At 39.9% G+C, this 27,007-nt stretch overlaps 2 protein-coding genes across 2 annotated transcripts; both read left to right on the top strand.

Moving 5' to 3' along the window:
- The first annotated feature begins 392 nt into the window (after window positions 1-392).
- On the top strand, window positions 393-13,615 carry LOC112574282 (histamine H3 receptor-like). Its single transcript, XM_025255260.1, is given in 8 exon segments — window positions 393-2,984; window positions 3,439-3,479; window positions 4,358-4,615; window positions 6,682-6,819; window positions 8,360-8,637; window positions 9,244-9,407; window positions 9,772-10,009; window positions 10,012-13,615. Coding segments are annotated over 5 exon segments (1,446 nt in total). The 5' UTR covers window positions 393-2,984; window positions 3,439-3,479; window positions 4,358-4,615; window positions 6,682-6,734; the 3' UTR covers window positions 10,693-13,615.
- A 1,180-nt stretch (window positions 13,616-14,795) lies between these two features.
- LOC112574281 (histamine H3 receptor-like) lies at window positions 14,796-21,560 on the top strand. Its single transcript, XM_025255259.1, has 6 exons — window positions 14,796-14,898; window positions 15,781-16,001; window positions 16,864-16,954; window positions 17,596-17,870; window positions 19,779-19,942; window positions 20,308-21,560. Exons 3-6 carry the CDS (start codon window positions 16,912-16,914, stop codon window positions 21,272-21,274), a joined length of 1,449 nt encoding a protein of 482 aa, XP_025111044.1. The 5' UTR covers window positions 14,796-14,898; window positions 15,781-16,001; window positions 16,864-16,911; the 3' UTR covers window positions 21,275-21,560.
- The last annotated feature ends 5,447 nt before the right edge of the window (window positions 21,561-27,007 follow it).

The following is a 27,007-nucleotide window of genomic DNA, read 5'->3' as shown; positions in this document are numbered from 1 at the left end:
AAGAACTGACGTACACACTGCAGCAGCTTTTATTTCTGACAAGAAGATAAAGACTGATGTCGGGGCAGACTCACTGCAAGAACAGCTACAGACAGTGCGCCTGACTTGAGCATGCAAGACATTGTCAAAGAAATGTGTTTTGAGGTCGCATTTAAACATAGCAATACATCCCTTGCCATACCAACGACCTCTTTAAAATGACAGTTTTTTTTAAGACTTGACAACATGTGCAATGTGAGTGAATATATTGAATCTTCTTGAGAGTTTCTTAATTCTGAACTATGTTAACTGCGTACAATTCGGAGTGAACTCTTTCTACTCAGAGTTAGCACCATTACACTTTTAAAAAAAATCTTGCCACTCGGACATTTATTTCACTTCCTTTAAACTCATGAGCCCAATCAACTGACACACTTGTAACGTGTGATAGCAATAATAAACTGGGATGGTTGTGGGAGAGATAGCAGTAATAACAATAGATAATTGTTCACAACTCTACTGGGTTATGTTTGTATCGTTCAACAAAAAGTGATTATAACTCTTGTAGCTTCCAGTTGGGGTATTTTATAATAGTTTTTCTTTATTTGTTTACAATTCCGAACCCATAAAATCACAGCACATTCCTCAGTAAATAATGTTAAATGAGTTGCTTATAATATTTAGCAAAGTCAAAGCTTAATATCAAATTGAAATAGGATTTTTTTTATAGTATTTTACCTTCTTGTGACTGGACCTGGTTTCGAGATGCTGGCAAGTTACTTATTGGTATTGTGCAAACACTAATAATAGAGTCTGAAATCATTGGGTTAAATAAAGCATTTTTTAAAAGTCCTTACAAGTTCTGATAAGTCGATGTTGATAAAACAGTATCAATGTCTTTTCACTTACTGCTTTCTTCAGTTAACGAAGATGGAATAGAACTCTTCACTTCCAGCCGTTGAATGTGATCTCGATATTTATGCCTTCACAGGCTTTTACATGTTCTGTAAGAACAGGGTTTGTTCACATTTGGCGTTGTTAACCACTCTAAAGTACATGTGAAGTAGATGCCCGTGAGAACAGCTTTATTTAGATCTCGATAAAGGTATATATGAATATGGTACCTGTATTAGAAAATAAACTTTCTAGTGCACTAAATGAGTGCTTATTATTACTGATAATCCTATCTCCACTCTGTCTCTCTGACATTCGCTACCTTCCATAGACAATCTCTCCAACAATTATATATATTGACATATATTCCATGCCAGTTTCTAAGATTAATTCCATCGATTAATGCTCCCAATACAGCAGATAACAATGGAGTTGAAATTTTTGTGATATAAGATGAGTGTCTTTTATTTGTATACACACATACGTACTATATACATACAAGAAATGTACTCACGAAAAAGGGAGAGCTCACGAAAGTGACAGAACAATCTCGTTAAATCGCCTTAAAATTCAAAACAAGACATGATATGGAAAGTGAATTATACTTATAGCTAACAAACTAATCAGAACACAAACACCGACACACAGACAAAGAGAAAGACAAATATTGGATGGTCAACTTGATTGACAGAAAACTTATTTGTAAGATAATTAACTCCTTGATTCCAACGTCTTTCTCACATTTGAAAAGAGACAGGCTATGAAGCATACACAATTTCTCCAACACACATACATCTGCAAACTTTCTGGTAAAGCTACGAGAAATTGTCATGAAGATCGCTGGAAGAGAAATAACTCCTTCTGGTTACGTCGAGTCTTGTGACTTACCTCCCATGGACTGCTGTCACGAAGTCTTAACATGTCTGTCTCCACACACTCACACAACCGTCTCAACACCGTATATCAGGATGGGGGACTACAAAAGACTTGTACGGACTATATTTCGTGGTGGACCTAATGACAGATGCTCTCCAGCTTGGTCATTGATGCTGTTGTTGTGATCCTGATGTGCATGGTTATCTCCCGTGCAGCTGCCATATTTGAAGAGTATAACACCCAGGTACTTGAAACTGTTCACGTACAACTCAATAGCTTTTCATGACCATTAGTGCTGACCATGACTTTGCTCTTGTCAGTGGTGAGGTCCTGCAACTCACTCTTGCTTTCCACCATTTTAATGTCGTTTGCGATGTCAGTAGTTGCAGAGGGGCTGCCACTGACGGAAATGTAGGAGTTGTGATTAAGAAGAGTCTCTTGCATAATGTTCTACAGGAAGATGTCGAATAATGCATGCGACATGCCGGCCACCCCTGACGAACACCTACTGTTGTCTGTGTGGCGTGTCAGACATGTTTCTGTGCCTGTGTATCTCTCAAGCGCTTACAGCAGACGACGCTTGACGTCATTTTCCAGGCTATTTTTATCCGGTTCACTAGGTAAAGGTCGAGGTCTATTTTTCGATGACCGTAGCAACGCCTGACGTCATGCCATGCTACGTCAGGTGTCGTCTGCTTGAGAGCTGAGTTTGCAGCTGGTTCTTGCTCTTTGCTCTCCCAACCTTTCGACAAAGAGCGGTAATGGCCAGTACAGTTTATTCCTCCCCACTCTTGAGCATCTTAATCGACTGAAGGCGATTTCCTTCCATTTACACTGCACACGACCGTCTCGACTTCTACCCCGTAAGGCTGGGAGATCTACAGCGCTGCTGGTCGTATTCTTGTTGCCTTGTCGCCAGTGGATTAACTTTCATTGAAGATGCCGTGCGAACTTCATCCCTACAACAGCACGAGCTGTCTAAACCAACTATGACTGTTGGTAAACAGGTGAAACAAGGATCAAGCAGCAGCTGTGTATCATCGATACTATCTGGTCTCCTAGTAACGCCATGACGCAGTCACAAACACAACAACATTATCAGTGTATCCTTATCCAGCACAAAGTTCAAACAACTGACAGTGTGAGGACACCATTGGTGTGCGTGCTGAAAACAGTTTAAAAGGAACTTAAATGTCACAACCGTGATAGGAGCTTACAGTCAAGTTAACAGTAAGGTAAACAGTAAATGTTCCATGCAGCTAACAATTATCAATGAAAGATAAATAGATTTTTGTATAGCTAAAATATTATAATTTCATAGTAAATAAGATTTTAATGTATAAAACGTATACTTTTGAATTACATTTTAATGAGAAAATATTATTACCTGCTGTCAGTTCTGACTGTTGTTTGAACAGCTTAGTTCAGTAAGAGAATTTTTTCAATGCTAACTTCATTCATCTGTATAATGAAACACTAAATGAAGTTGTACATGCAATCACAGTATTAAATTTGTAAAAATTAATAATAATAATTTATAAGCTCCAATTTTTAAATTGAAATTAACTACACAGAATATATATATATATTTCAACTATGATCAGAGTGATTTTTTAAAGCTGTTAGAGTTATAAATTATAATCATAAATTAGATTATCCACCTCTGTACACTTATATTTTCCTCCACAGATACAACTTCAGGCTTCATCACAACCCCTTCTCCAAAAGAGGTAAAAGAGAAAAAGTGCACACATTAGATAGAATGGCAGTAGTAATCTAACAGCATAGTAAACTAACAAGTTTAATTACTTAATTTAGACATAAGGATAACTGTAGATGCACAGTGCACGCATTGTTATGTTAGAGAGATCTTTCATTATTGCCAACATATGATTCCTCACAGGGTACATTACTCTACCTCCCAGAAAGGCAATACACACAGATGTTTGCACATGGCAATCCCTAGTACCACATTCTTACTGCTACAGCTTTTCAGTGAGTGGAGTGGAGTAAATGCCTCTGTGTGTGTTTGTGTGATTATATATAAAAGATGCACCTTTTACCATAACTCACACATTACCAAATCATCCTAATGAATAAGAGAAGAAACTTGTGTCTCCACTCCACAAAACACGCAACCCTCACTGCATGCAATGGCAGTTAAGTTTTATTGCCTAACAAAAGTCTGCTATAAATAACATAATGTAAATCTAACACCATTGTCAGGATGCAGTATACCAACATTATCTAAATTACAAGCAAGTGACATTGTAATTTTTTTCTAAAATTATCAAATGTCACAGTTTAGCAACAAAGCAGTTTACTAAAATTATATAAAGACAATTTAGTAACGGTGTCAAGCATTAATCTACTAAAATAATAAATATCAGTCTTGTAACATTGTTGTACAATAAAGTCAAAAAGCAATTTCTAAACATTGTAGAAGAAAACTCTATAATATTGCCAAACAATAGCAGTCTTTATATCAGTTCTTTGTCCACAATGTACATAGGTGTCACTTTCTTTGCTGAGAATCTACAAGAGAAAAACTGTACCTTTTCATGTTTTAATTAAAAATTTATGTAATGTTTTAATGAAAACTTTTCAGCAGATGCAGGCACCCCCGCCTTGCATTTTCACCAGACTATTTGGCTCCATGGCAGGTGATATGGTTTCGTCGAGCGATAACTCGTCTACAGAGACACCTGCAGTGATGCTTCTTTCTCGTCCACCGCCACCGTCGTCGTGTGGTTTTTGCTACCTTGGTGGCTTTGCTCACCATCGTTGGTGACAGCTTCACACTCATCGTCTTTGCATCAGCAGGTCGCTCAGAAAATTCAGCGACTTCTTCATCATCAATCAAGCGGTGATTTACTTTATCTTTTAAATTAAAAAAAATAATATTCAAAATTTAAAAAGTAGAAATATATTATTTTAATTTACGCATTATTTAACATTTCTTTACAATACTACTTTGAAAATTTTCAATTTTATTCTTTACGCGAAAGTCGACATTTTTTCTTCAGCTTTTTTTTTCATATTACATCTTACACTCACGTGTATCCGTTTTCCAGTTTGTAAGTTATTGTTGTGTGTTTCTGTTTATATTTACCTTCACTGTTTGTTAACAGTATTGTGAGCTTGATTATTCTTGATTTAGGTTTCTCAATGCACATTTTCTGTTTTTATTTAAGCTTTTTTGTATGTGAGCTTTCTGTCTATTGATATTTAGCATTCTCTTTGTGTTTGTTTTTTCTTTTTTGTTTAGATTAACATTTTTCTTCTCTGTCTTCTGTTTCTTTTTATACTTCACTTTTTCTATGTTTGGTAATCCCGTCCTAGATGTTATCCACGAAAACAGATTCTTGTGACATTCATGCCGGAATAACTGAATGTAAAATGTCTCTAACGCAATCCACTAAATTGTAAATAAACGTTTCTAATGTCTGTGGACCTTAACCATGCGCCTTGAGGATCTCGACTTTGAGAATGACATCAGCTTGTTTTCCCACAAGCGGCAGCATGCACAGACAAAGCTCACTCGGCTCTCAGAAGAAGCAGCGAGCGATGACTCGCCTGACCATCAACATTAAGAAGACAGAGGTAATGCGGGTCAACAATAAGCAGGAAGCCCCACTACAACTAACATAGTAAATGTATTACAGAGTCTGACCGTTTCACCTACCTTGGCAGCATAGTCAGCAAAGATGGAGGTGCAGAAAAAGATATAAGAAGCCGAATAAATAAAGCAAGGCTTGCATTGCACATCCTGCGGCCCATCTGGAACTCCAAGGCTTTATCTCTACACACCAAGACACGCATCTTCAACACAAACACTCCTTTCATATGCATCTGAGACTTGGCATGTGACAAGCACCATCACCAATAAGATTCAGACATTCGTCAACAGATGTCTACGCCACATCCTCAGCATTAGATGGCCCGAAAAGATCTACAATACTGACCTGTGAGAGAGAACCAACCAAAAACCTGCTAGCCAAGACATCAAGAAGTGGAAGTGGGGCTGGATCGGTCACACCCTGCGGAAGCCTGCAGACAATTTAACAAGACAAGCTCTGGACTAGAACCCACAGGGGAGGCGCAGGGCTGAAAGACCCAGAGAGACATGGAGGAGATCGGTCCACGACGAGGCGGAGACAACTGGGATCACATGGTCCCAGCTGGAAAGGGACGCCCAGAACCGGGTCCGAATGCGTTGTGTAGCTGTGTCCCTATGTTCCATGATTTATAAAGATATTTGATAGTTGTTCATGTACTGTTGTGAACACATGTAATAAGAACTACCAGCATCTATGAGTGCATCTGGTCTAAAAACATCGCATAAACTCGATAAGAAAGAGAGGGCAAAGAGTTCGAGATAGAAACACCTACGAAGAGACAGAGACTTCTAAGAAGTAATGATGATCAGTGATCGATCTTGCACTTCAGATGTCAGCTGCTGCCAAAAGTAATAAAAAAATCTGCATCTGGCAGGGCAGCTTTGCCTTCTGTAAGTTCTGGCCTTTGTGGGACTAAGTCACAACTCCTGCATCATCTTTGTGCATCATCTTTATCATCATCGACAGGTATCTCTCCTTGAGAATGAGCAGCTCGTAGAAAACCTCAACCTTTCTATCGTTAGTAAAAAGCTTTAAAAATTTTAAACCAGCGGTAGTACTTAATGCAGGAAAAGTTTTGACTATACTAGACTGTAGTGGTCGAATTCCTAGTGTGAGTTCTAGCATCGATCCTGAGTATTACGGAAATATTATGGAAAATAATTTATGACACAGGTAATCTGTGGGTAGTACGTTTAACAGAAAGAAAATCAGTGTGTCTAAATACATGTGACTGCGTGTGCGCAAGCATTAAATAAGACTTCCTGTGAAATGATCATTTCCGTTTCCAATCCTATCGGCGGATATTTTTTAGCCCTTCATCCTCTTCTGTACTGGCGAATCCAGAGCACGCGCTTGCTGGTCATCATGCTTATGATTCCTTGGGGAGAGGTTCTCTACGGTCTGCCCATCCTCTTGTGGGAGCTCACTTTTGGCCCCACAATCGCACCAGGTATGTGCCATTTTTCGATAAACCTTCATTTATATTTTTTGCATTCGTCTTGGAGTTCGTCCTCCCTTTTACTGTCGTGGTCATCACAAGCGTGATGATATTTCTGAGTATTTGAACACGCATGTACAAGGTGCCTAACCACTTGACTCCATCCTCCATTCGTGGATCCACGGCGGTGGTGCGAGATCAGGACCGCTCCGAGCAGCATGCACCCCGTGTGTGTGTGGCTGGCTGTACTTTTAGATGTACATGTATTTTTACGATATCATGTTTAAAAATAGCAAACTTTCAAGAAAATTAAAAAGATTCATGGTGTACTTATATGTGTCCTGCAGCAGTAGTAGGTCAGAGTTAAGCTGAGGTCATAGAATCTGACGTCATTAAAGAGAATGACGTCAACCGGAAGTTAGAACCTGGGAGACAATAACATGGAAGCTAAAAAAGATAAACAAGCTTCCTGATACAAAGGTAATGAAGTATCATTAGCTGATGTGTGCCTTATTGTTATTAACACTGACATCTGCTCAGTTTGCTTTTAACAAAAGTATTCCAGTTCCCCTCTTGCAATGTTAGCACGTCTTCTCTTTTATTTTATTACTTTTTTTTGTTCGAGATATACATTTATATGCAATGATAAAATATGGCATCAACAATTTAGAAATACATCTGAGACCAGAACAAACCAGAAAGTTTTGCATATTCATCATGGATTTCTACTTTAACTCAAGATTCATTGTTTAGTTTCTCAAGAAGGCATAATGATAAGCACATGTTCTCCTGAAGTCTGTAAATATTTAATCTTTTTTCCATATTGTCATGTCGGATAGACAAATAGAGGATAAGAAACAATGAGATAACACTTCACAGGGTACATTACCTCCCAGGCAGGCAATACACACAGATGTCTGCATATGTCCATCCCTAGTTCCACATTCTTACTACTACAGCTCTTTAGTGAGTGGAGTACAGTAAGTGCCTCTGTGTGTGTTCGTGTGATTATATAAAAGTGATACACATTTTGCCATAACTCACACATTACCCAATCACCACGATGAATAAACGAAATAAATGTGTCTCCACGGCACAATACACACAATTCATAACTACATGCAATGGCAATGAAGTTTAATTGTTAAAACAGTCCTCTGACCAAATGCTAGTCTGATAGCATTATCAGGAAGCAGTATAATAACATTATCTAATGTCACAGTTTGGTAACCTAGCATTCAAACTAAAATTAATAAAGACATTTTAGTAACATTGTCAGGAATAGGTCACCTAAAATATTTAATAGCAGTCTGGTAAAATTGGAAACTGTTGTATAATAACAGCAATCTCTAAACACTGTAGGAGAGCAGTTTAAATATTGCCAAACAATATCAGTCTTGGACACACAAAAAATAAATATTATTGGTCTATATCAGTTCTTTGTCCACAAAATGTCTCTGACTTTCGTTGCTGAAAATCTACCAGAGAAAACTGTAAATTTTTCGTATTTTTATTTTAAAATGTATCTGCTATTTCAATGCAAATTTTTCAGGCTCCACGCCAGCATTTTCACCAGACTATTACAACACACATGCGCAGTCTGCTGGCTTTATGTCAGGTGATATGGTTTCGTCAAACGATAACTCGTCTACAGGGACACCTGTTGACAGCAATGCGGCTCCTTTCTCGCCGACCGCCACCGTCGTCGTGGGGTTGTTGACGTCCTTGATGGCTTTGCTCACCATCGTTGGTAACGGTTTCACACTCGTCGTCTTTGCCCTCAGCAGGTCACTTAGAAAATTCGGCCACTTCTTCGTCATCAATCTAGCGGTGATTGAATTAAAAAAATTAAAATTAAAAAAAAAATTAAAAAAAGCTTCCTTAAATAAAAAAGTTGAGAAATAAATTGTTTTCATTCTTGTATTATTTAATATTTATTCTTATTAATACTACCCTGGAAATCTCGAATTTTCTCTAACGCAATTCACCAAATTGTAAATAAACGTTTTTAAACTTCCTTGTAAAACAGATATGCAATCAATTATAAATATATTTGATAGTTGTTTACGTACAGGTGTGATCATACATAATAAGTACTACTTTCAGTATCTGTGAGTGCACTTGGTATAAACACATTGTGTAAAAGTCGAGAAGGAAGAGGAGGCAAAAAAGACGAGACAGATCACTGAACAAGAGACAGAGGCTTCTAAGAAGTAAACACGATCAGTGATCGATCTTGCACTGCATTTGTCATCTGCTATAAACAGAAAAATCTCAAAGGACAGACAAACAGAAAGACAGACAGACAGACTCAACGTAACAAAAAACGAGACGGTGGCTATCTGTAAATCACTTTTTCTCATGCTGCATTGTATCTTCTGAGTCCTTACTACTGACGAAAACGAGAAGAAAATTAAACTTCTGCTTCCTTTGTAGATTGCCGACCTGGCTATTGGCGTATTGGCAATGCCTCCGGGCATCCACTACCTGCTGACTGGCACCTGGCAGGGCGGCCATGCCTTCTGTAAGTTTTGGCTCATTTGGGACTACGTCACAACTGCTGCATCATCTTTGTGCATCTGTGTTATCAGCATCGACAGGTATCTATCTCTTCATGACAATTAGCAACTCATGTAAATCTCAAACGTTTTGACGCTAGAAAAAAACTTAACGAATTTTTAATCAGCAGTAGTACTTAATGTATGATGAGTTTCACTACACCAGACTGTGATTCAGATTACTAGCGGTAGTGTTAACATCGATCCTGAGTATTTACTGTCATGTTTTGCAAAAAAACTTTTATGACACAGGGAATCTGTGTGGTGGACGTTTGCAAGAAAGTGTTTTATACATATACATAGGCATGTACATAAACAAGAGAGTGCATGCCTGTACAACTGCGTACTCATGCATTAAATGAGACTTCTGTAAAATGCTCATTTCCGTTTCCAATCCTATTGGCAGATATCTCTTAGTCGTTCATCCTCTTCTGTACCGGCGAATCCAGAGCAAGAGCTTGCAGGTCATAATGCTTGCAATTCCTTGGGGAGTGGTTCTTCTTCTTTACGTTCCGTCTATCCTTTGTGGGAGCTGTCGTTCGGGCCCAAGATTCGGCCAGGAACCTGTCACGCACCGTTTTCTGATAACTTTCCATTTCTTCTTTTTACATTCATCGTGGAGTTCGCTCTCCCTTATACCCTCATGACCATCACAAGCGTGTTGATTTTTTGGAGTCTCCGAAGACATTTGCGCAAAGTGTCTGACCTCTTCATTTCATCCCGAAACTTCAGATACTCCGGTGAGATGCGAGATCAAGGCCTCTCGGAGAAGCGTGCACGCAGAGTGAAAATACTCACCATTCAGTCCCCCAGACAGCTGTCAGCGCGGGGAAGCAAGATCTCAAGCGGTTCCCAAGAGGATATAACGACAAACGACGTCGTAGACCTTACGTCAGAGGTTAAAGGTCACACACAGTCTTTCGTGGACGACACTGGCGATGCTGAAGATGCGACGACCAAGCTGAACTCAAGCAGAGCACAGCCTGGCTCGATGGCGAGCTCGGCCGACAGGAGGTCTGTAAAGTCCTCAGGCCTGCCCATGCTCTTGCCAAGGTGCCGCGCGCGCAAGGACATCAGGGTGGCGCTGTCGTTGTTCGTGCTGGTGTTGGTCTTCACCATATGTTGGATACCCTACGAAATTATCGCACTCGTGATGGTCGGCTGCCACGACTGTGTGAACAAGGATCTCTACGCGTTTTCATCCTGGCTTCTGTGGTTCAACTCTACCATCAACCCCGTGCTGTACCTGATCCTGCACACGCGCTTCAGGGAGGCGGCGGCCATCGTCATAGCGGGATGCTGGGAGTGTGAGAGTTGTCATTCTTAGACACGTAGAACATGTTTTGGGAGACCCCGTAAGATACTTCTAGATTCAAAGGAATATATCTATATTAGAGAATTAAAAAGACTTATGTAAGGATGGGACGATATATTTGTGTGTTAAGAAATAAGAGATGTGAAGTAGTACTCAGGACGGGACTGACCTTGAGGGGAAAGATGTTCCTAACGTTCGACTTTAGACTGCTGAAAATATAATTCACTGGTAATCGACTTTCATGCTCTATACTACTACGAGCATTTAAGCATTGTCTGTGCTTCTGTGATGTGAAGGGTTTCGACTTGATATTTAAGGTCTGTGTGTTCAATTAATGTTAGACACTAAGCACCTCCACAGTGTGATGAAAGAATTGAAGCACACATTGCAGAAGTTTTTATTTCCTAATGACAGCAAAATAAAAACTGATGACGGGGCAGACTGACTTGTGACAAAGCGACTTGAACTATTTTTAAGGGACAATTTCTAAAAGAAATGTTTTGACACTGGATTTGAACATAGTCCCAGCAAACACACCAAGATTGGTTTAGTGTCGACGTTTAATGGGAGCTTCATTGGCTCTAATATTGGTATGTCCTTTGTTACAATACTGGCCCAAGATTGGGAGTGAAAAGTGACAATCCTGGTATTGTCAGATTCCAAGGGTACCCCTGGCTTGGACCAATGTTGGCCCAATTATGATTTTCTTGGTATTAGATGCCTATCAACCCTCTTCCCAACTACTTACTTCCTGTAGCCTATCAAGCATGTAATATCCTCTGCCAATAGCTGTACTTTAGTTGACAGGTTGGAACTAGAATAACACTAACTGTTGACTTGTCAGTTACTCTTCATGTACATAAAACATATCAGAACATTTTTTTTCACACCAGCAACCACACTATTATTGCATTCGGATGTTTTAACCAGAACAATACATTAATAAATATGAACCATTTTATTTTCGAATGAAACACTAAAGGTCGGCTCAGCCTTTCATATATACACAAGTGCACAAACATATTAAATGTAAACCTGTCAATACATCTAGCTGCAGAATCTCAGCTGCAGCTAAAGTTTCCTCTATTTTCTTGAAGATCTTTTTAAAAAAAAATGTAGCCAGCATTTGCATGATTAGTGCAATGGAAAGCCCTAAAAAAACAATAAAGATTATCATAATACTGATATATGTTTAAGATAAGTGTAGATACAAAGTAATTAAATATAATTAATATAAATAAATCTCTTTATACAAACAAGCTGAACAAAAAAAATGATACTTTTAATTCTCTCGGTATACAAACAGTTTATATGGAATCTTACAGTCAATAGAAGAGCCTGAAGATACCCCTGACACTGGTGGCTGAGTAGATGTATGTCCAATGGTGGACCCTGAAAAGCAAACAAAAATCTCCTAATGCTCATTTATTAAGTTTAGGTACAAAGGGACTTATGCATAAAGCAAAAAAAAAATGGCACTGAAAAGTCTCTGAATATATTATCTAGAAGTTTATGTAAAATCTTGCAGTCAGTAAAAGCAAGTGGTGTAGTAACAAATGTCAATGAAGTCTGATTGTGGCACCTTTAAAGCAAATAACAACACAAAAACTAACTGTTGATATATTTAAGATAACGTTAGATACAAGGCGCATAAACCAAGCTTTAAAGTGGTACTTCTAATTCCCTTCAATATTTATTAACTAGAAGCACAAGTAGAACGTTACAGTGGTAGCAACAGATGATCCTAGTTCCCTGAATGGGAAATCACACAAAACATGCCTGTCAAAGGATCCTGTTTGTGGGATCCCATGGGTCTCAGTGGTGTAGGGGGAGCTGCAGGTAAGCCTTGTGGGGAACACAGCCATTTTCATTTTCTCGAATCTGTTAAAACTGGAAAACAAACACAGCTGTCAATTGATTTGTCTAGTGTTTACAGAAAAAGGAATTAACAAGTTCTCATATTTTGTAACCTCTTATTATTATAAGCGTTTTATCTGTAGATTGATGGGTGATATAAAATACAGCAATTTTATTTTGTATTGTTCAGTTCACATGTACAACTCTCACATACTTTTCCTTAGCTCCTTTCTCAGCTTAACAACAAATTGAAGAGGACATTTAGGAGTACTACACCAGATATGATCAGAATTATCAGACACTCGAATCTTGACAGCACTCTAGCCCACCTAGACCTCTGAAATAATAAGCTAAAAGCTTACTTTACAATTGTTAGGTTGTTGGCTTCAGAAGGGTTTGGGTTAGGGTCAGGTCTGAACCGGTGATGTGATGTTTTACTCATAGCCAGGGCTCGTAAACAATCAAATTGGCATTAAATCACAAAAACATATCCTGATCATAATTTCTTTTGAGTTGTTTATTCGAAAAAGGTGAAGCAAATGGCAAAAGAACAGAAGCACTGATAACCATATCCTTCTTGGGACTGGTTTTCATTTTCTTGGGACTTGTTTTCATTTTCTAAAGGGACTGTCAGAAGCATCTGATAGGCAGCTGCTTCTCAAATTCAATGTGGTGTATCTTCTGCCTTTTGGAGGGGGAAGACACTTCTCTGGTATGATGCTGCCAAAATAACATAAAACAAAGTCTGTCATTGCATTGTATTGAGCATAAACTAAGTTAATTTACTGTATTCAATATGTAATAATAATAATGATAATGGACATTTATACAGTGCTTTTTCAATAATTTGCTCAGAGTGCTTTATAGAACAACAAACAGGCCAATCCTCATTAAACTGATTCATAAAAACCATAGTCTCATACCAACACATTCACACTAATTAACAAACACATGGAGATACAGACACAGAAATGCTTTATGCACACCCTTGGTTTGGATACGTCTTATAGGAGTGGGCACTGTTTTGGAAAAAAACATGTCTTAAAGTCGGTGACAGAATCACAATGACAAAGGCCGAAATTTAGGTAGTTTGTATGGCCCAGTGATGCCCAACCTTTTTCGGCCTGCGGGCAATACACATTTCCGACATGCGTGTCAGGGGCCGCTTCACCGCAAAAATACAAAAAGAGAAAAAAATAGAGCAGATACCATTTTTATTAGAAACAAGTTGTTCTTACCATTAATTATGCAGTAATTAGTTGGATATTTGAAGTTGTTTACCCGAAGCCAACTTCTGAATGTCCGGCTGCATCGTAGAGACACCAAGTCTGAGCACTCAATCGAAATGTTCGTCCATCGAAAAAAAGATTGAGACGCCCCTACGTAGGGATAAATACTTCTTCTTTCATTTTTTTCGTTTTTTTTAGTTTTTCTTTTTTTCATTATTATTACTAACATGCCGATTTCCTGCACTGTGGGCAGAAGTTTCGCGGGCCGGATGGCACCGTGTCGCGGGCCGGATATGGCCCGCGGGCCGTAGGTTGGGCATCCCTGGTATGGCCTAATGCATGAGATGAAATTATAAACTTATGAAGAGATAGAAATCATATTAGAACATACATAGACCTAACAATATCTACCCTGTGCTTTTGATAATCCTTTCGTATGAATAAATATTCCAATTAGAGCCAGGCTTCCTACGATTTTCATCCAAGTTGAATTCCCACCAGATCCGGGACAAAATAATTATTTGCGCTGCCTAACGCCAGCCACTCATCAGGCACAGTCACTGCTGGTTTCTTGCCACTTTCGACAATCTCGATAATGTGGTACATCTTTTCAGAATCGAAAAAGTCATATGTTATATCATGAAAACATTTTATCCACCGTGGAAGCTAGAGACAGTGAGCGTTCTTGTTACTATTTATACTTCATATTACTTGAGACTCTGATAACCACTAAGTATAAAATTTATATAACAGTATACAAAATAATCATAATTACAAACATTTTAGCGAACGAAGACTTGATAGTCATGAACATTCATGTAAAAGAGGGGCTCAATGTCAGCAAATAGTGGCGGGTACTAAAGAATGATAGAAAGATTGTTGTAAGAGAAATAACTCTTTATCTCGACACTTGGAGTGCTATGACTTACCTCCCATGGACTGCTTTCACGGAGTATTATCATCTATCCAACACACACACGATACAGTAGGATTCCCCTCCGACAGCCGTATATCAGGATTGCGACTAGGCAGGACATAGGACTATACTTGGTGGTAAACCTGGCTGGAAGATCTACAGGGTTGCTAGTTGTATTCTTGTTGCCTTGAATAGTAATGGTATCTGTCTTCAGTGGTGAGTTGTAGAAGTAGTTCACTCAATCGGTAGTTCAACCTTGCTTTCGTTAAGGAGGTGGTTGATACCCGTGTTCGCTACTGTGCATGCTTTGTTTGTAGCTTTGGTGATGCCTTGTTTGAAGCTTCTTCGCAGCAGGTTGTAATCTATTCTGGTTATAAACCAAACTATCTTGTTAGCAATTTTTCGCCTTTAATTCTTTAAGGGGACAGAGGGTATTGGATAGGGTGTACGTCTGGCATCGTGCAAATCCATTGAGAATTAGGCTATTTCCTTCCTCTCGACTGAATTTGCCCACGTTCTTGCCCACTGCTGGTGCGCGTTAACCTCTGAGTTCCAGTCGCCAAGCACTGTAAAGACATCCCCGTTATGGTACTGCCTTTATGATTTTTTGTAGCTTTTCGGAAATGTGCATACAGAAGGTGAGTGCTCCTAGGCCTTTAAATTTACTGTCTAATGTTTATGCGCTGTGTGTGTGTGTGTGCGAGAGTACAGTGTTTTAAAGGTGTACAGCAAAAATCGCTGGAAATAGAGCACAAAGTATCCCTAAAATATATTCCTATGGTATTTTATGACAATGAGCAAGAAATATTAATGTGTTTTTTTTCACTTAATCACACCTGGATTTGTCAAAAAAGCAGGAACTGACGAAAGGGCGGTATATCTAAATATAACGTAGTCTGACTTCAAAGACTACAGCAAAGCAATAGGTTAAAAAAAAAGACAGGGACACAATGAGTGTTCGCTTATATAATCAGATGGTGTTTGTACTTATTTCCTAAAGACACTGGTACACACGCCAGTGGATTAACTTTCATTAAAGATGTGCGAACTTAGTCGCTAGAAAAGCACGAGCTGTCTACTACGATTGTTGGTAAACAGGTGAAACAAGGATCAAGCAGCAGCTGTGTATCATCGACACTATCTGGTCTCCTAGTAACGCAGTGACGCAGTCACAAACACAACAACATTATCAGTCGTGTCCTTATCCAGCACAAAGTTCAAACAACTGACAGTGTGAGGACACCATTGATGTTCGTTCTGAAAACAAAGAACTAAATGTGACAACCGTGAGAGCAGCTTACAGTCAAGTGAACAGAAAGGTAAACACTAAATTTCCCATGCAGCTAACAATTATAAATGAAAGAGAATGAAGATTTCATATAACTAAAATGTTTAGGTATTATAATTTCGCATCAAATAAGATTTCACTCTATAAAATTTATGATTTCGTATTACATTTGAATAAGAAAATATATTATCTGCTGTCAATTGTGACCGCTGTTTGAACATCTAAGTGCAGTTATAAAATAAAAGTGTAAATGCAAGCAAACTATTGAAATTGCAAGAATATCAATAAGCTAAAATTAATTTTATATGAAATAAATCACACACAATAAATGATATATATATATGATCTTTTTACAGCCGTTTAAGTTACAATAATGATCAAAATAATAAATTACATTGCCCACCCCTGTACTCGTTCATTTTCATCTACATATACAAACCAGAGGTTTCCTCAGCCCTCTGTCCACCCCCACCAAGAAAGGTATATCATCAATGAATAAGTGCACACGTTAGATATAACGGCACTAGTAATGCAACATAGCAAACTAACGGATCTGATTAATCAATTTAGACATAAGGATAGTTGCAGATACACAGATAAGGATAGCTGTAGATACACACTTTACGTATGTTGATCTAATAGCCGATCTGGTTTCATATATTTTAGTTTACCATGTATTTTTACGATATCCTGTTAAAGGTAATTCTAGAAATAAGCCTGATGATACTAACCCTGGGGTCTACAAAAGGTTAGTCAGTCTTCTGAGTTGCTGGAAGAAGAGAACACGAACGATGTTTCTAACTCGACTTGTCTAATCTCTTTTCTATAAATATTGCCATGTCGGAGAGACAAAGAGAGACATCTTTTATCAATGCCAACATGATATTTCCCAGGGTATCACCTCTACCTCCCAGAAAGGCAATACACACAGATGTCTCCACATGTCCATTCCTGGTACCACATGCTTACTGTTACAGCTCTTCGGTGAGTGGAGTGGAGTAAATGCCTCTGTGTGTGTTCATGTGATTAGTTATAAATAATTTGCCTTTTACCATAACTCACGCGTTACCAAACCACCAAGGTGAAGAACAGAAAGAAATGTGTTTCCATTGCACAACACGCCATTCCTCACTACATGCAATGGCAGTTAGGTTCATTGTCAAACAGAAGTCTGCTACAAATGACATAATGTAAGTCTAACAGCATTGCCAGGAAGCAGTATACTAACACTACCTATATTACAAACACGTGACATGTCAAATTTCTTATTTTAAAATTATCTAATGTCACAGTTTAGTAACCTAGCAGTCAACTAAAATTATTTTAAATAATTTCAGCAACGGTGACAGTCATCAGTCTACTAACATATCTAACAGCAGTCTTGTAACCTTGTAAAATGGTTTAATAATAATGGAAATCTCTAAACATTGTAGGAAGGCAGTTTATAATATTGCATAGCAATATCCGTCTTAACACAAATACGAATAAATATTATTCATCTGTATCAGGTCTTTGTCCACAATGTACATAGGTGTCGCTAATTTGCTGAGAATTTACAAGAGAAAAGTGTATTTTTTTATATTTTAATTGAAAACTTATCTGGTGTTTTAATACAAATTTTTCAGCAATAGCAAGCACCCCGCCTGCATTCACACCAGACTATTACGACAGACATACGCAGTACCCTGGTGATGAGGTTTCGTCGAGCGATAACTCGTCTACAGGGACACCTGCTGACAGACGTGCGGCTCTTTCCTCGCCGACCGCCGCCGTCGTCGTGGGGTTGTGGTCGTCCTTGATGGCTTTGCTCACCATCATTGGTAACAGCTTTACACTCGTCGTCTTTGGCCTCAGCAAGTCGCTTAGAAAATTCGGCGACTTCTTCATCATCAATCTAGCGGTGAATGAATTTATCTTTTTTAAGTAACAAATGCTTCAGAATTCCTGTAATTTCGTATAGACTCTTTGTGTTATTTTGTTTAGCTGCTTCTTCTGCCTCTTCTGCCATTCTGTGTGCAAACAGGCTCTTGTCGTCTCTTGCACTCTTCTTCTCTTCTCAGTTTATCTCCCATGACTTTGCTCTGAGCTCTTCTTTTACCTGTTGGTCTTGAAACTGGTTGATCTACTGCTTCAGCTCTTTCTATTTTATTTCTCTATATGTTTCCAGGTCTCTAAAGTCAGCCTTTCCTTGTGCTGTTTCTCTTTCTTTTCTAGAACACGTGAGCAGTCAGCATCCACGTCTCCTGTAATCCTATTCAGTGGTTGGCCATTGTTTCTTCCATGAGTCCCTCCAGTGCCGCAGACCTCCTTTTAACTTTGCAGTTAAACTCTTCTTGCTGTCTGCGGTCTCGAACAAACTGCACGTTGAATTTGTGGTGCGGTCTGTCTGATGAGTGTTGAAAGACTGTGCCTCCCACGACAAAGTCATTGAAGAAGCAGGTCTGTGAGCAGCTCACTATTGCAATTCCCCACACTGTGCTTCACATTATGTATTCTGTGTCTGTGTTGCCATTTCCAACTTTGTCATTCATGTCGCCAGTTATGATCTTCAGGTCTCGTTTTGGAGTACGATCAACCAGTGCTTGTAGTAGGGAGTTGTAAAATTCTACTTTTTCCTTTTCTTTAGCTGCGTTGGGTTAGGTGCATAGCACTGGATGATGGTGATCTTTCTTCCTTTGAGTTGAAGCTGGCTGACATGAGTCGTGGGAAACTGGTTCCCATGCTATTAGTGCTCTTGCAGCCTCTGGTGTCATCAGTACTACTACTCCTTGTGTGTGGTCATGGTCAGGGTCTTCATGTCCAGAGTAGATGAAAGTTTCCCCTAAAGTCTGGTCTGACCGTTGCCATTCCCCCTTGTCCTGCACAGGCCGAGGAGCTTGATGTCATAGTTTTTCATTGCCTGTGCTACCTGAGCTGATTTTCCTTTCCCGTATAGGGTTCTGATGTTCCAGGTCCCTGTCCTGGTTTTTGTCTTGGCTGTGAGAAGATGGGTCGGCGAGCTGACCGCGAGGGCTTTCGCCAGCACACGTCATAGGCCCTTCCGAAGAGGGATCTTCCCTTTCTGGCTCTCGTTGTTTTCGTGTTGGATTTGCACTTTCTGTAGCAGGGGTTGTTAAACAGGGTTTGGTTGCTAGCCCCACGCCAACCTCCTCGTTCACCCGGTCTTGGGACAGGCAGGTTACCCGGAGGGGTTGGTGTTCCAGGCGGAGTTGTTTCTATTTATACTTCTCTTATTATATTCGGTAATCCTGTCCTAGATGTCATCCACGAAAACAAATTCTTGGAACATTTGTGTCTGAATAACTGAGTTTTATATGATTCTAACGATATCCAGTAATTTGTAAATAAAAGTTTCAAACTTCAATGTAAAAGAAAGAAGAATGCGAAGATTTTACAAAAATATTTGATATTTGTTCATGTACTTTTGTGATCAGATATCATAATTACTTCCAGTATCTGTGAGTTCACATGGTATAAAAACATCGTATAACATTTTTAAGGAAAAGAAGGCAAAGAGGACGAGACAGATAACGAAGAAGAGGAAGAGGCTTCTAAGAAGTAAACACGATCAGTGATCGATCTTGTAGTGCAGTTTTCAGCCTCTGCCGAAAGTAAATACCTCGAAGACAGACAGACAGACAGACCGACCGACCGACCGACCGACAGAAAGACCGAACTTATCTCAAAAACCGATACGATGGATTTCTGTAGCTCACCTCTTCTCAGATTCTGGAAAAGAAACTGTATCTTCTGAGTCCTTACTCCTGACGAAAACGAGATGAGAATCAAACGTCTGCTTCCTGTGTAGATTGCCGACCTGGCTATTGGCGTGATGTCAATCCCTCCGCACATCCCCCACCTGCTGACTGGCACCTGGCAGGGCGGCCATGCCTTCTGTTTGGTTTGGCTTATTTGGGACTTCGTCGCAACTTCTGCATCATCTTTGTGCATCTGTGTTATCAGCATCGACAGGTATCTATCTCTTCACGACAATGAGCAGCTCATAAAGATCTCAAACCTTTTGACGCTTAAAAAAAAAAAAATTCAAGCATTCTTAATCAGCAGTAGTACTTAATGTATGATGAGTTTAAACCAGACTGTAAGTCAGATTACTAGCGGTAGTGTTAACATCGATCCTGAGTTTTTACTGTCATGTTATGGAAAAGACTTTTATGGCAGAAGTAAAGTACGTTGAACGTTTGCAAGAAAGCGTTTTATACATACATATACATAGACATGTGCATATACAAATGAGTGTGTGCCTGTACAACTGCGTACTCATGCATTCAATGAGACTCCTGTGAAATGCTCGTTTCCGTTTTCAATCCTTTCGGCAGATATCTCTTAGTCGTTCATCCTCTTCTGTATCGGCGAATCCAGAGCACGAGCTTGCAGGTCATAATGCTTGCAATTCCTTGGGGAGTGGTTCTTCTTCTTTACGTTCCGTCTATCCTCTTGTGGGAGCTGTCGTTCGGCCCCAAGATTCGGCCAGGAACCTGTCACGTGCCGTTTACCAATGACTTTCCATTTCTTCTTTTTACATTCATCGTGGAGTTCGCTCTCCCTTATACCCTCGTGGCCATCACAAGCGTGATGATCATTCTGAGTATCCGAACACGTATGCGCAAGGTGTCTAACCACTTTGCTCCGTTCACCACTACCACATCCTTGGTGGCGGTGCGAGATCAGGACCGTTCCGAGCAGCATGCATTCCAGGGGGCAATGGTAACCACGAAGACAACCATCCAGCTGTTTCATTGGTCAGAAGCACTCTCGAACATTTCCAAAGACGCTTCAACGAGAAGCAATGTCATCGACCGTAGGTTACAGGTCGACGGTCACACTAAGCCTTCCGTGGACAAATACTGCGATGCTGCAGAGACGACGATCAAGCTGAACTCAGGGAAGCCACAGCGAGTCCCAAGATTGTCCACAAGGTCCTCGGTCGACTTGACCTCGTTCAGGCACCGCGCACGAAAGGACATCAAGGTGGCGTGGTCTTTTTTCGTGTTGGTGATGGTCTTCGCCGTATGTTGGATACCCTACGAAATTGTCGATCTCATGTCGTCAGGCTGCCACTACTGTGTAAATAAGGATCTCTATGAGTTCACCATCTGGCTTCTGTGGTTCAACTCCACCATCAATCCCGTGCTGTACCCGATCCTGCACAGGCGCTTTAGGGAGGCGGCGGCCTGCGTCATAGCGGGATATGTGGGAGTTGTCGGTCTTAGACCAGTAGAAAATGAGAGATTCTCACAAAAAGTCATCTTAGAAAGTAAAATATTTCCAGAATGGGCCAAATAATTATTACTAAATTAAGAAAACCTTTGTACTAGTATAGTGGGACGAAAAATACATTTTTGTGTTTTAAGAGGTTAGACATTTAAAGCAGTACTCAGTACGGCACTGACTTGGAGAGAAAAGATGTTCCTAACATTGGACTTTAGACATATAAAACATTGGGAATCGACTTTAATGCACTATCCTGCTACTGGGCATTGTAAGTATTTTCTGTGCTCCTATGGTGTAAAGGGATTTCGACTTGAAAATATTACAGTCTGTGTATTTAATAAATCACATTCTGTTTGTCTGTGGTGTTTTTCTGTCACCGATTGATCAACACACGTTATTCATTGGCCGAGCGAAAGCTGATCATTGATTGATCAACACACGTTGTCTACTGCCCAAGTTTCAGTTGACTACAAGAACCAATTACACTGAATGTGTAATCAGAATAAGCACCATTACACTTTACAAAATCTTGCTTGTTATTGCCGATAATCCAATCTCTGTCTTTCTGACATTTGCTACTTCCAATACACTTTATTCAAGAATCACACACACACAGAGACCGCAATGTGCACGAGGCTGAGACATTGTCAGCAAGATCTTTCTAAGAGAAATAACTCTTTATCTCGCACGTTGGTTCATATGAATTACCTCCCATGGACTGGTTTCATGGATTCTTAAAGATTATTTAACGCCTAAAAGAAAACCACCTTAAATGTGGTATGTGGCTTAGCGGCTCAGTACTTGACTGTCATTCAAAACATTGTCTTTCAGTTGTTGTCATCTTCATCGTCACCGTCATCGAAATCACTGTCATTAGCAACTGCAGTACTATAAAATCTTTCTAATCCTCTCATTATTTTATTTTTCTCTTCCTTGGCTAGGGCTAGGTTTCTTCTTCCCGGTATTCTTTATATCTTTCTCTTTTATTTTGTTTCTTTCTTTCTTTATTGTGTGTGTGTGTGTGTGCGGGGGGGTTATATGGTAATTCTGCCATCTAACATTCCATCCTTAAAACATTTTGCTCTACCTCATGCATAATACCTGGAATGGTGCGCTGTGACCAGCTCGCCATATAACAGAAACCATTGTGATCTGCGCACTACACACCCCGTGTTGACATGTGTGATACCCGGAATACTGTGACAGTCTGCAGACATCGATTGACTTGTAAGACTATATTTGTGCGAACACAGTACTCACCCTGCTCCGACTGCAAGATAGAAATCGTATCGCAGATTCTAGACAGAGAGGTTGGCCAGCAGAAGAGCTTTGGGTATTAAAAAAAACAAAAAAAAAACCCACTGGAGCCATAAACCAAGAAGTTTCCGGAGGCAACTCAACTGCGTCGAAAGCCGATTTCCAGGCGATTGATACTAACGCGTGTTGGATGAATCTGTTACCGAGGTAGAGACGCTAATTAGAGTCGGGTATCCCTTGTCCATGCCAGTTCTTATCTCGGTACCCGTATGGCGCTTTATCAAGATAGAGCTATCTTAACAACCAGGAAGTCGCCGAGTGACAAATTGTGGGGTTGAACGGTCTGGGTGTTACCAAAAGATTTAGTCCAGTCCATAAGCCCTAATTAGTTTATAATTTGAGAAAGAAGAGAAGGGGAGAAAAAAAGAGAAGGTAAAGCAAGGCAGAAATCAAAAATTGAGAGAATGAGAGGGAGAGAAAGAAGGAGGCTCGATGAATGATTCATCACAAAAAATTTAAACTAAATCGCCAATCTCACCATTTATGGAATAGACAAAACAGTTACAGGAGGTTAAACGTTTCGCTGTTTCTCTGACCTCGCGCATATCAATTGTTATGAAAAGAATTGCGTAAGCTTGACTCCATGAAAAGGGGAACATCTAAAGTTATCAATTAAAATACAAGCTAATATATAAATAAATGTTATTCTCAGGAGCTAAATGACAGAATCGTGTTCTTTCTACTAGGTACTCTATCTTTCTTCGTGAAGTATTATTTTCATTTTAAATGGGAAATAGCTGGGTGGGGGACTGATAATAATTAAATCATTCTCTGAAGAGCACGAGAAAATTTAAAGTATTTATTCAGTAATTGGCATGGTCCAAAATGACTAACAAGATATTTGCATAATACTTTAACATCCGCCAACAATTGAAAGTATTTGCTTATTCTGCTTCAGAATCTCATCCTTCTGGCTGCACAGCTGTCATTGTAATCACCACTTTGATGATTTCTTCTAGTACTTTCAACTGTTTAGGACATAGGTAGTCCATAGGATCTGTATATTTCTTATTTATAGTACTATATTACTATCAATATAATATTAATTAATATTAATAATTATATTCTTGAGCTTTTGGTAATGTCAAAGTTCTCAATGGTTGAGGAAGACAGCTTTTCCCAGACGTTACTGGCTGTTAAAATATTTATTGCGTACAGACATAGATAATTCTAAAAATAGCGAAGAGGAAGGAGCACGGATCTCTTTTATATCCCAACTCCATTTTGTTTTTCACTCCCGGAGGTTCTCGAACTCTTACTTCGCTCGTATCCATGGAGATAATTGTCTGTGGTCCAAGCTCGGGTGCTAAAGGATTTAGTCCCTTTAAAGCGGAGCATAAAAGAAAGGGAAGGCACTGAAGATAAAAGAGTGTGAAAAGGGTAACACGTTTGGCGTGAGATAGTCGCCCTTGGCACACGCCCATCCTGTTGTACCTGAAAGGCCTGCAGGGGTCCACGTGTTTCTGGTGTCTGCGGCAGGAACATGCACTTAGGTTGCTCTCTCTTACCACCGTCATCGCGCCAACACCACCCACCACCACCACCACCCCAATCACCACGACATCACCAACACCCCATCTACCTACCTCTAGCGGTAAAGCTGGGATGACCGTCAGACGGACACGGTAGTGAGATCACGAACTTGTATTTCTGGACTGCTGGCAGACGAATTTTCCACTTTTTCTACTAAAACGAGGTAGCTGTGTACAAAGCTTCCGGCTTATTCACATTTCAGATTAACTACTAAAACGAGGCATGAGACTACACAGCTTCCGGTTTAGTCACGTTCTTTGTTTAGGCTCGCCGAGACTAACAGCAGAGAGCTTCGCAAGAGGCTAAGAGTTGGTCTCGGCAGACGGACAGCAGTCCACCTATACACCTCCTTGGTGAGACTGAGGATGCCGAAGACCCACGTGCTTCGCATGTGAATGAGCACCAAGAACAGGCGCTCGTGTAACTTCCGCTGCACGTGCAACAGTAGTGGGCTTATATGACTGACCTGGTGTTAGTTGGAACCATTTATTTTTTGTTGTGACTTGGTCTCTTATGAGGTCTCTTCTCGCATCTACTCTCTTTTCCTTTTTCCCCCTTTCAGTTTTTACCTTCTTCACTTCTTTCTATTGTTTCTTTCTTATTTCCTGTGCCTATTTCCTGTTTATCCATCTCTGCCCCCTCCTTCCCATCCTCACGCTTCTGACTGCCGATCCATTCCTCCTTCCAAATCTCCGTTCTTCTCCGACCATCCATCCGTCCCTCTGAGCACGAGAACATGGATGTAAAAGGTTCTGGATAAAATTCCTGACATAAGTCTACGGGAAAACAATGTTAAATAAACTGGAATAATGTCAGGGTGTTTCCTCGCTGTTTGCTATTAAATCTTCTCTCAGCAAAATTCAGGCTGGACGTCCTTCGACAAGAGAGCAAAGAGTGATAAGACCTTCCACACGCAGACATCTGAAGGCAGTTACTGCCATGGAAGCATTGTCAGTGAATCAGCGGCCAGGTGCACAAGAGGTCACTAGGCGCTAACTGCCAGGTGTTTGTCATCCAATTAACACTCAGTGACATGCTATATATCTGACCCATGGGGTCGTATCATGTGAGGTCTGAAGTAGGATTTGACATTAAGCCCAAATATTTTCTTCTTCAAAACATATTTTAAACTACCTGTTGGCTTGTATGATAGCGAGGTATCAGAAATGAGTCTTTTAGTCGTCGGGTTCCAGTGGCAAGTCGACCGTTCAGACTGCACTAAGCAGTCGAATTGCCCTGGGGACAGGCGATTTATTTTCAAGACCTCACATAAAACCAGCTCCCAAGGCCTGGCTACTGGGGCACACGGAATGGTGCCTAACGACTAGCGCGGTGCATGACGGGGTCGTGCGGAGAACGTGCGGCAAAGACAAATGGACATCTCATTCGGAAGAAGGGGAGTGAGTGAGGGTGAGATTGGTGAGGGAGGAATCGGTGTTTTACGCCGACAGCAGCTAAGTTATATCACTGCCACACAGCCGGCCGGTCATCAAATCTTATCCTGGGGAGGGTGCTAATCACTTCAGGAGGGATCAAATATTCGCTGATGAATATTCATCAATATTCTTTTTCTGGCGTTCTTCAGTCACTTTCCTTTCTCTCTGTTTCCCTTTCATTGTTGTTTTTGAAGCTTAAAATAAATAATGGACTCCTTTTTCATTCTTATACATGGTGGTCTTTAATTCTGATCATTGGAATTTTATTTGAAGTTTATTACCTTGAGTTCTGTCATATAGTCATCTTTATACATTTCTTTATGTAAATTATGCATTGATATTTTAATATTGTTAAGAAAAGTTCATTGACCCACAAAAGAAACAAATAAGATGATTTAGCAATTAATAGTGGAACTTACTTTTGAAAATAATGTTAAAATGTTTGTTTTGTGGGCTACACTATTTGACCAACAAGGGTAATAAGATTTTTATAAGATACAGAATTTCATAACCACGAGTGTGTAGAGGCAGTGAACATAAGTGGTCCAGCGTGTCTAAGGCAAAACACAGCTCAATATCTCTCGTTGTCATTACCTCCACCGATACATCACAAAAATCAGCTTCCTCAAGAAAGGTGTTCTGTGGACAGAAAGTTCCAGCTACAGACCCATGCAGGTCTTGAACCGGCGACCTTTCTCCGCAATCAATAGCACTAAACATTAGGCTGCAAAGCATTTTTATTAGGTTTCATTTTAAATCGTTCTCGCAATATTCATCTATATTTTTTCAATAATCTGTGACTTGTAAAGCAAAATCCCTGGGCACCCTCACCCTTTCCCCCTTTAATGCATTACCACTGACCTTCATCAACTGAGCAAAGTGCATTTCAAACACACAAATGACATTTCTGTTAAAACCACTTCTCCAGAGAGAATCTTGGTGCTGCCTGGCGGTGACATATTCAACTGCTGATGGTACATCTCCATGTTCTATGAATGATGTATGCCACCAGGGTAGGACCGTGTATGTTGTTAGGGTAGAGCCATATACTGTCCAGGTATTATTAATGTGTTGTCAGCCTTGTGTTAGCTATGACTACTAGTTAAGTCAGGTATAGCCTGTTACCAGGGTATAGCCATGGACTGTTGATGCCTATTTCTGCAAGGGAAAACTGAAACTTTTGCAAAGCATGACCGAGGGACTAGTTAGCCATCAGTAGGATATGAGAAATCACAACTTGCAGCAAGCCACTGGTATAAGTGAAGTTCCGTTCAGTTTTCTTTCAGTAAAAAATAAAATCCCCATACAGACGCCATTTTCTGCAGTCAGTCTAAGATTGAAAATATTCCTTGGGTCACATGACGAGTAGGTAGTAAATTTCGTGCTTTATCTTCTTAGCAAAAGACATATGATATACGTTTGATAAAAATAAATGTAATAAAGCTTAAACAATCAAACACCTAGCTATGCTTCCAAATAATGTTTAGGGAGTGTGTTTGTGTGTTTGTGTGTGGGAGTG

This window comes from Pomacea canaliculata, linkage group LG10 (assembly GCF_003073045.1).
Source record: "Pomacea canaliculata isolate SZHN2017 linkage group LG10, ASM307304v1, whole genome shotgun sequence".
In the NCBI taxonomy this organism is placed as follows: Eukaryota; Metazoa; Mollusca; class Gastropoda; order Architaenioglossa; family Ampullariidae; genus Pomacea; species Pomacea canaliculata.
This window is presented reverse-complemented; position numbering and strand designations above follow the sequence as displayed.